Here is a 14,072-nt window from a genome sequence, read left to right on the forward strand (position 1 = left end):
ATTCAACCAGAAAATTCTGATTTGTCCAATTTTAATTAGCATTCCAATTAATGCAACCAAACTCTTTCCAGTCTAGAATTAATTTTTGCAAATTTATATTAATCTTATATTTGATAGAAGATCTTAACTCAGAAAATATTTATTTTTTTGTGTTTACACATATTATAATTAAAACATACCTGGCTGAAGAAAAATTTGCTTCAAATTTGAAAAATACCTAGAAGCGATACATCCATTCCTCTGTGATCTTATTTCTCACTTATCGAGTTGAGAGAATCAGTCGCGAAAATTCGCACAGTACTGTCTCATCTTTAACGAGGTGCCGTTAATGCTTCTTATTAGCGTCCGTGCTGGAATCGACGGTACAAATTAGCCGCGGCGTCAGTTCACCTTCGACCACCGTTCGGTTTACTCGATTCCGCCCGCGACTTTAGACGATTTCTCATCCCGAAATAACCTCTGAATTATTTCCCGCATTACAGCCGCTCAGAGACTGCTCTGTATCGATTCCTCGAGTGACATTCGTGCCGCGAGTCGTGCCGCAAAAAAATCTATATACCGTCGATCATGACATTAACCTTCATAATGCTAAACATGCATATATGTGAAACTGAAATTTAATTAATGAATGTGTGAAATGAATGTGTGATAATTTTCGTATAAATTTGTAATAATTTTTTTAGCCGGCGTCACGTTCAAGTCGCGGTGATTTTTTTCTGATTTGACGATATGATGATTGGAGAATATTATTTTAAAAAAGAATTTATTTATATTTACGAACTATATAAAAATAATAAGGCGAAAAACGAGTAATATTAAGGCATCGATAATAAAAATATTATACGACAAAAATGTTCAGATTATTGAGAGCAACTGTTTCTTGTTGTAATAAGTTATTTTTAAATCGTACATTTTAATTTTGCTCGTTTTTGGCTTTGTTACTTTTACACTGCTTTGCAAAATATGAGTTTTTTTTTAATTTTATTTTCACCTAAACAAGAATATTGCTTAGATATTTTTTTAATTTTACCCGACTACAACTTTTAATATTTCTCAATTTAATTCGTACACGATACCGGACACTGCCGCAATGTTTCTTTCTGGTCGGATGACTCGCGTATGTCTCGTCGGGCGGAATCAGACGGAATCGGTATCGTGACCGATAGCGCATAACGCCTGGACTCATCAAGGCGGACCGAGAAATTGTTTATATGGTGGGGGCCCCGCACCGAGCGAAATTATTCGCTCTGGGAGTCATAATAAATGCGTTTATGAAACGCTGCTCGGTGAACGTTGTCAGTCGATCGAGTCGCGCCGCGCGACGCTGATACATCACGGATGCGTCGTCACCGATTTTTCCGATGGCCGCTCGATCCATCCAATTTGCCAATGCGCGAACTTTTTGGTGCGACGTTAATTATCTCGCCCCAGTTTCGCTCTATTAACTACTTCGCCGCATCACACGCTTCATAATGACCGTGCCCGACTGCAAGTTACATGTGTGACGAAAAATGAAATTTAAACTTAACGAAATTAAGAAAATAAAGTCAAAATCATGTTGCACTAAAATGAATTTAAGGAAAAAATCTGAGCAAATTTATATATGACAGAAAATGTTATTTTTTTCTCCAAATATTTTTCTTTTGAATAACAGATTATTTATAAAACAAGACACAAAAGAAACAACATTATTTATAAAATAATTTAGATAACAGATTATTTATAAAACAAAATAATTATAATTACAAATTATAAAATTTACTCTATTCGTAAAAAACAATAATAAATTGAATGGACAATGTTCAAAAATGAATTTTACGGGCTGTACTGTTAAAATTTAAATTTTTATATTCACATGACATCTGTTGTATATTACTTATAAACTCGTAAATTAGACATACCGAACATTGTTCATGCAAGTGCATTTATTTTTGGGTTCCCGAAGAACGTTTGTCAGGGCGAATATGCTCCCGAAGGATAATCCACGATCGTGTGCTCGAAGAGAGTGAAAAAAAAGACGATGTCTTCGGAGTTTAAAAGCCTCCGCTTTTTAAAGATCGGAACAGAGTGCCACGAAGAATTTCATGAATTTTCGCCGCGACGTCGTGTGCGTGACGGGCATTGTCCAGGATTAAACCTGCACGTTCCTGAAGAGGTTCCCTACAAATCGATCGCGCGAGTCGCTACAGTCCTCCGTTGTCTTCAATTCGATATACTTTCAGTGATACCTCTCGCGCAAAATACAGCGGTAGCAAGAATATATCCAAGTTCGAGCGAATTGTTATCGATGACGAAGTAGTGGGAACATCGTGCCAATCTTTTCATTGACTTCAACAGCGTAAATGGAGCAAGGCTAGTTACATTGGGATATTACTAGATGACTATAACTGTATAATCTACGAGAATTCGTGAGAGAAACACAAGAATTGTATTGGAGTTGTTAACATATCGTGGGAAGAACAAGGATTTACATGGGAATTGATACGTTGTGGAATTTATGTAATTATTATTGATGATAAGATAACAGACGTATAATAATTTTAAACGTCTTGTTAAATTTTTTAATACAAATTTATTGTACAGATTTAATTACAGATGAATTACGAAACGCGTGTTAGGATTAATTTGTTTATGACGAATTGTTGAGAAGATAAAATATACGTTATAAATATATATAAATATATATCTTAATATTTTAATGTTAAGGAAGTTACTACTAATAATAGTATAGCTTAAACTTTCCTTAAAAATACAATATTTGTTATTAATTGCTGTAAATTCAACATGGATTGGTTATCTCTTTGTGTCTGTGGCACAAAGCGCAATTCCAACGATAGAAAGATCAAGAAGGACGGAAAGCGCAAAAAGAATAAGAAATCTAAAAAGAATTCCAAGCAGAAAGGATCATGCAAAGAGTTGCCGTTCATCGTCGACGAGTTCTTGCGCAAATCGCAGGATGAACAATCAAAAGAAATCGCGGAAAAAGACTGGACGAACAGAGAAATCGTTAATTATCTCAATGATTGCACGAAAAATCAAATCGCCTCGACTGATCAAACCGATCCATCGGAAGTCAATGGCTCATCGTCTTATCAAATCAGTGACGATCATGAGAACTTCGAGAAGGATTCTCTCAAGGACTCGGAAATAAATGCGGAATCTGTTCGAGAACTATGTGATATCGATTATTATGATAATGCGGTGCTGCATTCGAGAAGTGCATCGAGCACGGCAGAAAAGCAAGTCAAGTGCATCTCGGATGAGAAAGAACACGATGAAGATGCGGATCTGGACGAATCCATTCCGAGATCATCGGTAGCATCCGGAGGACCCGAAGATTCGTCCTGGACGTCGGAAATCGAAGGTAGACAGGATGCGGTCCTGGAATCGAGTTTTGATAAAAAGTTCAATGAAAGAGTTTCGTCTAGAATTAATTTTTCCGACGAGAAGCAAGAAAAGTCGAAGACGAGAGCCGTTCCGAAGAAAAAAGGGACCAACAGAAACATTCTTCCACCGATCAAAGGAAGATCTCGCACTGAAACTTGCATGGATAATGAGGAACTGCAAGCCCATGAAGAGACGAATAAATTTGGTTTTAAGAAAACTGCGGCGTCTTACGAGCGGAACGAGATTCGGCGGAAATTGAACTCGTGCAGCTTCGAGGTTCGACCGTATGAGGATGAAGAAGAGGGCGGAAAAGAAAGAGGCGGAAAAACAACGAAGATTCGGGGCGATGGATCCATGATACCTAGACTTGCATCCCCACTGCGACAGAGAATGAATTCGATCAAGAACGACAGCGATAAATCAGAGATCGTGGAAAACGGTACATTGTTACGCGTAAAAAATTATGTACACATAAAATATTTGATAAAGCAAAATTAGAAATGCAATGTCTCAATTCTGATCTTATTAAAAATACGTTTCGAAAATTATTGTTAAAAGAAATACTGATTTTATGAAAAAATGTGCTGTAATTTTTTCAGTTTGACTCTGTTATTGTCGAATTAGTCTCTTTGTAATTTATTACTACACGGTTTGAAAAACTGGAAAATGTATTTAACAATTCAATATTATTACACAGAAAGAACGGTTTTCCTGAAGTATCTAAAAATTTAGTTAAATACAGAGCTGAAAATAATTTTATTGAAAGATCAAAATAATTATGTAGGATGCTCAAATTTTGATTGTTGAAACTTTTCGCAGCTTGCTCATCATGCTTGAAATTTTTCCATAATAATTTTGATGATCCAACAAAATTATTTTCAGATTGTATCTACTTAAATTTTTATGTATATTTCAGCAAAATTGTTTTTTCCATGTATACACCAAAATTCAGTCTTGACCGTATTTAACGCTCTTTTATTTATTTTGTGTTATTTATTTATTTATTTTGTGTTATTTATTTATTTACTTTGTGTTTATTTATTTATGTATTTTATTTTACTCATAAATTGTAAACTATCTAGAGAGGAGAAGATACGCTTTGTTAGGTACTTTAAACGACGATATTCACATACACTCGCGTAATCATTATAACCGCATTACTGCAGTCCTTATATGTTGTAATGAATAATTCTTGTTCCAGGTCGTGTTCACTCAGCAGTTGTCTCCGGTATCAATTTAGAGCAGCGCACTGTAACTGTAGAATGGTTCGAGAGAGGAGAAACCAAAGGCAAAGAAGTAAGTGCGTGCACGCTCATAAATTATTCTAATTACTCAGAAATAGAGTAACGCAAGTTTGGGTTGGGTAAAAGCTACGTTTTGAAATCAAGTAAAACTAAAGTTAACTCATATTAATTAAGATAGATATAATTAATATTTATATTATTAAACGATAAAATATGATTTATTAATATTTTTTTAATTTCTAATAGTTTTATACATTTTTATACAAACAAAGTACATTTGAGAATTCCTCTGTTTAATTAATTTGGAAGTATATCTTCTTAGTAGCGACTTTCTTATTTTCACAGAATTTACTTAAAAACTGTATACAGTTGCCTACGCATGTTTCCTCGGACACACATGTCAAGTGGTGTGTTTTTATCTCATGTTTATGGAAAATAATTGCGCTACGGGCAACTTTCTCTCGCGATTTCGCTGCATTGAACTGCAATATTTTAATTCTCTACATCCGTAGGTCATGGTTATTTGGCTATTTCAATTTCGCAATGCTTACGCAATGCTACAGGGCTAACGTGCAGCTCGCTAACGGGGGCGCGAATCTATTTCTGATAGGCTTGCAAGTCCGTAGATTTACCGTCAGTCAAACCGGTCAGGTCGAACGTGATTTTTGTAAAAAGTCGCGCGATACAAGAATGAGACTCGTGAGAAAGTGAATTTCCGATCATAAACAAAGTATCATATGACTGCACGATTTTACATTTCTTTTTGCGATTTTTTTCACGAATTCCGGCAACAATTTTATTTTATATATTATACATAAATATTAAATGTTGAATTCAAGAGGATAACCCGTTAATTATCCATTCTATGTTAATGCAGGGATTTTTTTTGAGGATCCCATTAGTTCTTTCATAATTATACATTTTAACCGCGGAATTAATTGTGCAAGAAGTACACACAAATGTCCCAGCAAAGTTTTATTCCACGCCGAAAGGTAATTTACGTAACAATAATTTGCAAGCTATGGAATTTTAAATGTATTTTCATTCAAGTAATTTCTGCTCTACTTTTACGTATCGCATAATCTATTAACCTCACCCTAAAGAAACGGATGATCTCCATAATGTCGTTTCTGCTTTGAAATTGATGTCGATTGCGCATTCAGTAATTAAAAGAAATTGACAATTCAAAATTATTTCGATTTATATATTTTTTTCAGGTGGAAATCGACGCGATTCTTGCCTTGAATCGCGATTTGAATCAAAAAATGGGACCACGAAACGAGACTATATGTGCGCTGCCGCAAGCAATGAAGATAGGACCACGAGACGACGGTACGTGTGCGCTGCCGCAAGTGATGAACAACCACATGTTGGCGTCCTCAAAAACAAGGGTATGTATTTGTAGTTAAATTGATTCTTCTCAAAACGCATGGTTGAAACGTCGAACGGTGCGTTCCAGATCATTGTCAGGCGTAGATTCAATTGTCAATTAAATTTTGAAAGATGTAGAAACTGCTCCTATTCCATGTTCTATTCATCTCGTCAGATCTCGAAGATCTCCTAAAAATAAAATTAGCGCACCTGTAGAGAAACGTTAAAAAATTAACGACACGAGATAACGGAAATTGGAGATCTTAATTTTCTCCTTAATTAATCTTTTAATTTTTAAAAAAATGTACAAACAGGTTTTAAATTACAGAGGAACTTACTTATCCATTTGACAGATCAGCAGAGTAGTACGTGTACTACTATTAGATAAGCCAACTCTCGCGAAAGTCTCGCAATCATTCAGACGTTGATCCGTGAATGACGGTGCGCGTGCCACTTTGCGAGTCGAACTCCGCGCGGGTCTCGAAAAGCGTCCGCGTAAATTCGCGGTCGATCATCGACTGCCTTGGCAGAATTCTGTTTATCGGTTGCCCGGGCTACGTGAAATAACCTCGCTCCTAATATGGAAAGAATAATCCGATCCCGCGTCTCGTGGCGTTTACACCGCGGTAGGCATGTTCCAGTACCTGTACGTCTTTCAGGTAGGAGTCCCCGTCACTCGTAATCGGTCCACCACAAGCCTTCGAATCTGACGTGACGATGACCGTGGAGTCTGATCTCGTCAGGTCTCCGGCTTCCCCGTCACGTGGAGCCCGCGTCTAAGATAAACAATTGCGACTTCCGCTGCAAAATTTGCATCGTGCGTTTGTTGCTTCTTTCATTCTTGTAGAATTAGACGAAGGCTTTTTGAGATAGCTCCTAAGTTTGTCCTAAACAGTTCGTAGATGTGTGATTGCGTAGTCTTAACTTTCCTTATTAGTAATACTTATACCTACATGCAACAATCATCGTGCATTATATATACATAAATACATATATATATATTTTGCACAAAGTGTCGTGTACTTTGTCTTCAGCAATTTTTAAACCATGTACGGATTGAAAATTGGAAAATTTACTTCGAATTTATAAATTACTTCTAAAATAACTTGCATTTGTATTTTTATAAGAAAGAATATATTTATGAAAATTGAAATATTAAGAAAAATATTTTTTTATTATCAGAAGCGAAGTTAGCCTCTGACATATTAAAGATTGAAAGGCAATGGAATCCATAGGATTCGAGGACTTGAGGAGCCCAGCAGTACAAGGATTTTGTAACTTTTACTTGATAGTATCAATATCGTTGTATCGCGTTACGCAGTTTTTTTATATAATATCTTATACAATATCTATGCAACGATAATATAGCGATATCTGATACTCATCTAGTTTCTACTGAAACCTTCAATTCGCTTCCACTTTGGTGCAGATCAAATTTAGAGTGTCATTTCCATTGGAAATAGAAATCTTGTGAATCAAAGTGGAAGCTTCTGAAATGAGCACAATCAACTGCATTTCCATCGACTTAAAGTTGGTTTTATGTTATATTAGATTCGGTGGAAACTAGATCACCGTCGAGAGTTACAGAATCCCAATACTGGACCTAAACAATCCAATTTGGGCTTGGATGTCCATTCGTAATTTTGGAACCCATTGTAATTTCCTCAAGAAATTACCAAGCCTGTAAATACGTCGACCGACAATAGCCAAAGTCCGCAGCGTCATTTCCGCTACTAACATGGTAACATCTTTTTTTTCCTCCATGGACGCTGCTCATAATCACGGACTTCGTGTCGACGATGGACCATCGACCACCCCCGGGCAAAACCGATCGATAACAAACCGATCTCTAATACGAAACTCACGTCGTCTCGGCCATCGCTCATCCGCAAAATTGTCGTCTTTCTTGACAACTCTCCTCCTCATCGATTCCCTCGGTGGCTCCGTCGACCACGGGTATAATCGTCCAATTGATTTACGTAAAACTGGTCATGACCGCGATCTGTGGTAAGGAGCCGGACTCCTCGGCTGAGGAGGACGAGGGAGTCGACGAGTCGGAGAACCAAGAGGAGGGCTCCCTCGGACGCCATGGTGGTCACACCACGAGAAACGGCCTCGCATCCGCAACGCTTCCTGTACGAGTCACATCTCGTCTCTCGGTAACGCGCACCAACCTTCCCTCCCCCCCCTCATCACCGCAACAACTACAACCGCAACACAACCTCCTTTGCAGCAATAGTATTTTCCGCCGAACGGACCTTAGCATCTTCGAGACGTTCGCTTTTACGACACAAATTTATGATATCTTGCGAGTTTTATTACTTGATTCATAGTGTATGACGGAATTATATGGGAATTATACGGTATATAAATCAGTCTTTAGAAATTATTTAACTTCACACAAAAGACGATATCTTATGATTACTGTCCATTAGAACCAACATACATATATATATCCTTTGTATAATGGGAAAATGATATATTGCAACTTCATGGTGTTCCATATGTCATAAACGTTTGATGTAAGTGGAAAAGATCATGAAATTTATTACGCCATGACACAAAGTGATATTGGAAGATATATACGTGAAGTTAAATAATTATTTATAAAACGTAATTTGTGAACATTGAATGCTATTTAATTGATCAACACTGATTATTCATCATTATCATGCTCGCAGCTGTTTAAAATTAATGTTGTTTAAACTTTTGACAGGAGCTTTCTAATAAAGAAACTTAAAGAAAATCTTGTTTTTTAAGAATATATATGAGGTAGCTGAATTCAGTTTCTTAGAATTTTAACATTTTGCCTCCGGATGATTTCAAAATTCTAAAATTGAAAATTCAAAATAATCTGATTATATCTGTAGAATTTGATGTTACAAGAGATTCTTGTATCGCTGAGTTTAAATATAGCTTGAAAGTGTTGAAATTCAAATGAATAGAAATTTCCAATAAAGAAGGCTGTAGTGTCATAATTAGTTATTTTTGAAAGTCAATTTAAAAATCAATTTGGAAATCAGTCAAGAATCTATCTGTTTGTGTAACATAGATGAGCTTTAAATAAAACAAAACTTGAAGTTACTTTGTAATTAAAATTTCTATAAAATTAAGTTTTACGAGATAATTAAAGCATTTAAAAAAAATTCTGTCCACCTTATTGGATTCATCATTTTGATTTTTTTTTACTTTAGTTTCAGATAAAATATTATCCTATAGATCAAGTTTCATAAAAATCGAACGAGCAGTTTACAAAATAAAAGGAAGCGTGACCTCAAATAGGGTCGCCCGTTCACAAAGGGTTGAATAACTATTTTAAGATATTATTTTCAAGACCTATAAAAATGATGTAGTTTGAATTGCAAAAGACTTTCTTGATCTGCATGAATTTTGAGATTCAGTGTCTAAGCTTTTCTCGCACAGAAGATGCTAAAGGAGCGTTCGCTACCTTTCACCTTTTCTCTATCACAAGTGAAAAATGTCAGCTTTTCTCAAAGTGCCCATCTACCAGAGCACCGCTAGTTGCTAACGTTTCTTTTCACCCATTTCGCACTCGCTTGAATTCGACGAGATCTCGACAGGTTGATATCTCGACGAGTTAACTGAGCTGGCAACTTAGCGGATATCCAATAGACGACCAGCGAAAACTCGCCACACGGCTTTCTTTCATTTTCGTTCGTGGAAATGCTTAGTTTCGTGAAACGGAATGGAAGATCGCTCAGCGTGATTGCTCTACACCGTGACTGGGTCAAAAACCGTGTCGTTATGTACGGCGATCGATATGTAAAAGGAACGCGCGGGCGTGATTAACGGGCGGATCGATGTGAACCGTTTTCTTATCTCTTGCGTCTTGAACGTGTCTAGCGGAATATATTGGCAAAAAGATGTATTATACACCCGGCTTCGAAGGAAGCACCGTTTTATTATTTTTCATTTGCAGCACTTCTTAGATTGTAAGTCGACAAACACTCCTCTCTTCGTTGCACGAAGAAACCCCACCAACCTCTTTAATTTAAATAGCTAAACATAATCTGTTTTCTTTATTTTCAGCACTCCACCAGGCCGTCTATTCCAGTGAAAGGTACGTTAACCACGAGGATTCTTTCGATCCTTTGCTATCTCGTTACACTTTGCTAAAGCGGCATCGTTATCGGTGAAATCGTAACGCTTATAAAAACTCTGCACGTGTGTGGCGATGTCTGTATTTTCGCACTTCGGAAAATTTTCATCATGAAATAGATTTCTTGGCCGCTTTAATTGCGACGGTGTAACACGTGTTTTAATTATACCGTTAAATAAAACGGATATAGAAATCTAACGAAACCAGACTAATTGCATGCGTTTCGCTTACACGCCACTCCGCCGATCTTTGTTTGAAAAGGGAGATTGGTGAACACGGAATAAATTTCCACATGTTTCCCGATTCACGCGCCGATAAGCGTGAATGACTATCGAACTTTCGGCGTTCGATAAGTCAACCTCGTTGTGGGACATCACGCCTGGTCGAGCGCATGTACGTCGTCTTTTCACCCAGATAAAGTCAAGTAGCGACGAGCCTTGGCTGCACGTGTATACGTCTGAGCCGTGACTATCGATATTCGTGCGCCGTATGCAAGGCAAGGGCAAGGACCTCGACGGAACCTACAGTACGACGTGTAGACCAGCTAAGGGGGTGTATTTTGCTGCTGACCCTCCTCTCTCTAGCACTGTTCGATTTACCTCGCCAGTGCGCACCACCCGGTGGAACGTCGCTCTCGTTTACCTCTCGCGACGAACGGCTCGGTTCTTAAAAGTCGTCAAGATTTCGCGTATGCCACGTCTACCATGAGATTCGACCCGCTCGCCTATTGTTTCCGAAGGAAAAAAAATAAAATCAGCAATTGCGAAAGTACAGACGTCGCCGGCGATGACAATCAGATCCTGACGCTTCGAATCGAAGACGACGACGCCGGTAATGCGTGTGGTGGATCTCGTGTTGGAGATTTTGTGATGTCTTTGTTGATAATACTATTGAACACCCAGATTCTCTCTAAAGTATCATACTCTTCAAATTTCTTGAAATGAAATCTCACTCCAAAAAAGTTAAAGTACTACCACTATTGAAAAAGAGTAAAAAATTTACTCTTGAATAAAAGTGCCAGATTTTCATTCTTTTTTTGGAGTGAGATTCATTCCAAAGAAAAAAATTTTTACTCCTTTTTTGGAGTGAATCTCACTTAAAAAAAAAAGAGTGAAAATCTGCCACTCTTATTAAAAAATGCAAATTTGTTACTTTTTTAGATAGTGGCAGTTTTAATTTTTTTAGAGTGAGATTTCACTCCAAAAAATTGAGAGAGTGGTACAAACATTTTTTCGCGTTTGCACACAATGCCTTTATAAAATTTTTGTAGTTAAAGTTTTGAGTCAATTGAGCTGGAACTGGCCTGAAATTAGGCATCATTCAATGCAAAAAAACTTCGAGATATGTACTATGAAATAATAACTTTTTGTTGAACAGTATAACTGAGCGAAAACGTATGTTCAATAATCCCGCGATTTTATCTCGAATTAAACATAAGTGTAAATTTGATAGTAAAAATGATTTCGCACACTTTGCGAAGGAACTGTAAAGTGCAACTGCGTTTAAAACTTGAAAAATTTTTTGTAGTTTCTTTTTACTAACGTCAGAAACAGATTTTCCTTTCCACTGATATAGTGATTAGAAAAAAAAAATATCAGATTCGAGGCGTCAGCGTGAAAAGAATTGGACGAAAAGATTGAGATAGATCATACGAGATCAAAGATATAATTTATGTTTTCCTTTTGATTTTATTCTTGACGTAGTCGGTTCGATCACCAAGGGTAAAGAGGACAATGCGGGCACCATTAATTCTCATACCAATGTTTCAGCTGGTTCGAATAGGCAATTGTCACGACCAACGGGTCGACCAACGAACATAATGTCGTCGACCACGTCGGTGAACGGTCACGGCGAATCGGTTTCCGGCCTCACAGGACGCCGGGAACTCGAGAATATACCGCCGACACCGACGACGGCCGTCACGCAATGCCTGATGACTCCGGTGCAGAATAGACAGCAGAAACAAGCGCAGCAGCAACAGCAACAGCAACAACAGCAGCAGCTGCAGCAACAATCCCAGGTAGAGAACGGTCGGGGTAGGCGATCCAATGTCGTCAAGGAGGTCGAGAGATTAAAGAAGAACAGGGAAGAGAGGAGACAACGACAAGCAGAACTTAAGGAGGAGAAGGAAGCGCTAATGAATCTGGATCCAGGCAATCCAAATTGGGAGTTCCTTGCCATGATAAGGTTGCTACTGATTCAAGAAATATTTAATATTATATAATTAGAATTACATACCTTGAATGAATTATTGATCTTCGTGGAATATTTGTAAACTTAGATAATGTTTTGTGATTGATAGAAGATATGATGTATGAACTGTATTGTTTAATTGTATTTATTTGTTTAATTTGCAGAGAGTACCATAACAGTATAGAATTCAGACCGTTGCGGGAGACTGACGCCGTGGAGGATCATCAGATCACTGTGTGCGTGAGGAAACGTCCACTTAACAAGAAGGAGCACGCGCGCAAGGAGATCGATGTGATCAGCGTACCCAGCAAGGATCAAATGGTAGTGCATGAGCCGAAGTCCAAAGTTGATCTCACGAAATACCTTGAGAACCAGATCTTCAGATTTGATTATGCGTTCGATGAGACGTGCAACAACGAGATAGTTTACAAGTACACGGCTAAACCGTTGGTGCAAACGATCTTCGAGGGCGGCATGGCCACGTGCTTCGCGTACGGTCAGACCGGCAGCGGCAAGACCCATACAATGGGAGGTGATTTTAATGGCAAAACACAGGACTGTAAGAAGGGCATTTACGCCATGGTTGCCAAAGACGTGTTCAAATGCCTCAAATTAGCCAAGTATCGGCCTCTGAATCTGGTCATTTCCGCTAGCTTCTTCGAAATCTACTCTGGCAAAGTGTTCGATCTTTTGGCGGACAAAGAAAAACTGAGAGTTCTGGAGGACGGCAAACAGCAGGTTCGCTTTGTTGAAATAAGAAATTTTAATTGGGTTTGATCGCTAAATTATTAGTTAAAGTTTGCGTCAATTGCTTATGTTTAATGTTACATATTTTGACACATAATCTTTATTGATTTCTTTCATTATGTATCAGTAAATTCCTAAATCAATTGGAAATTATTCGTGATAATGTAATTTAATTTGAAATTTTCTCGTGTCTAACAATAGGTGCAAATAGTCGGACTAACGGAGAAGTTTGTAGAAACTTGCGATGAAGTATTAAAGTTAATACAACACGGGAACAGCGCCAGAACGAGCGGTCAGACGAGCGCTAATTCTAATTCTTCGAGATCACACGCGGTATTCCAAATAATAGCGCGTATCCCGGGTACACACAAGGTGCACGGAAAGTTCTCACTCATCGATCTTGCTGGTAATGAAAGGGGTGCTGATACGTCGTCTGCTAATAGGCAAACTCGTGAGTAAATGTATAGTCAATCCTAAACGACAACTGAAATGATTATAATTAATAATCTACGACTTCTTTAGTTTTGCGACGTAACTAATGTCGTTACTGAAATTTTTAGGAATGGAAGGTGCTGAGATCAATAAATCTCTATTAGCATTAAAAGAATGTATACGCGCGTTAAGTCGTAAGGGTACGCATTTGCCTTTTAGAGCAAGCAAGCTGACTCAAGTATTAAGGGACAGTTTTATCGGTGAAAAATCAAAAACTTGCATGGTAAATTGTTTTATAGTTATATTATCATGAAATAAAAATATCAAAAGAAAAATAGGTAATTTACCATTCGTATTATTCGTTTATAGATAGCAATGATTAGTCCTGGGATGAGTTCCTGCGAGCATTCCCTAAATACGTTGAGATATGCGGATCGAGTGAAAGAATTGGCGGCAACTGATCCTACCGAAATAAAAGCTTCACCGACTGATGATGACCGAGGAATGAAGATCGAGGAACAGGGAAATAATAGTGTATTATCGGATAGCGATTTAGCGCAGCTTCGATCTCTCAATGT

The 14,072-nt window shown here is 37.7% G+C and overlaps 1 protein-coding gene across 3 annotated transcripts in view; it reads left to right on the forward strand.

The window, feature by feature from the left end:
- Positions 1-14,072, forward strand: part of Klp10A (kinesin-like protein 10A) — a 43,954-nt gene that overhangs the window by 24,198 nt on the left and 5,684 nt on the right. Inside the window, exons 1-10 of one of the 3 annotated variants that reach the window (XM_018458471.1) lie at positions 2,738-3,826; positions 4,589-4,683; positions 5,849-6,022; positions 8,015-8,161; positions 10,053-10,083; positions 11,892-12,309; positions 12,480-13,053; positions 13,264-13,513; positions 13,623-13,777; positions 13,864-14,070. In XM_018458471.1, the coding sequence (XP_018313973.1) occupies positions 2,785-3,826; positions 4,589-4,683; positions 5,849-6,022; positions 8,015-8,161; positions 10,053-10,083; positions 11,892-12,309; positions 12,480-13,053; positions 13,264-13,513; positions 13,623-13,777; positions 13,864-14,070 (3,093 nt within the window). In that variant the 5' untranslated portion in view covers positions 2,738-2,784. Of the gene's footprint in view, positions 1-2,737; positions 3,827-4,588; positions 4,684-5,848; positions 6,023-8,014; positions 8,162-10,052; positions 10,084-11,891; positions 12,310-12,479; positions 13,054-13,263; positions 13,514-13,622; positions 13,778-13,863; positions 14,071-14,072 lie in introns of those variants that run through there. The other 2 variants (XM_018458473.1, XM_018458474.1) reach the window with 2 other exon arrangements.

Source organism: Mycetomoellerius zeteki, unplaced genomic scaffold (genome assembly GCF_001594055.1).
Source record: "Mycetomoellerius zeteki isolate Tzet28-1 unplaced genomic scaffold, Tzet1.0 scaffold73, whole genome shotgun sequence".
Classification (NCBI taxonomy): domain Eukaryota; kingdom Metazoa; phylum Arthropoda; class Insecta; order Hymenoptera; family Formicidae; genus Mycetomoellerius; species Mycetomoellerius zeteki.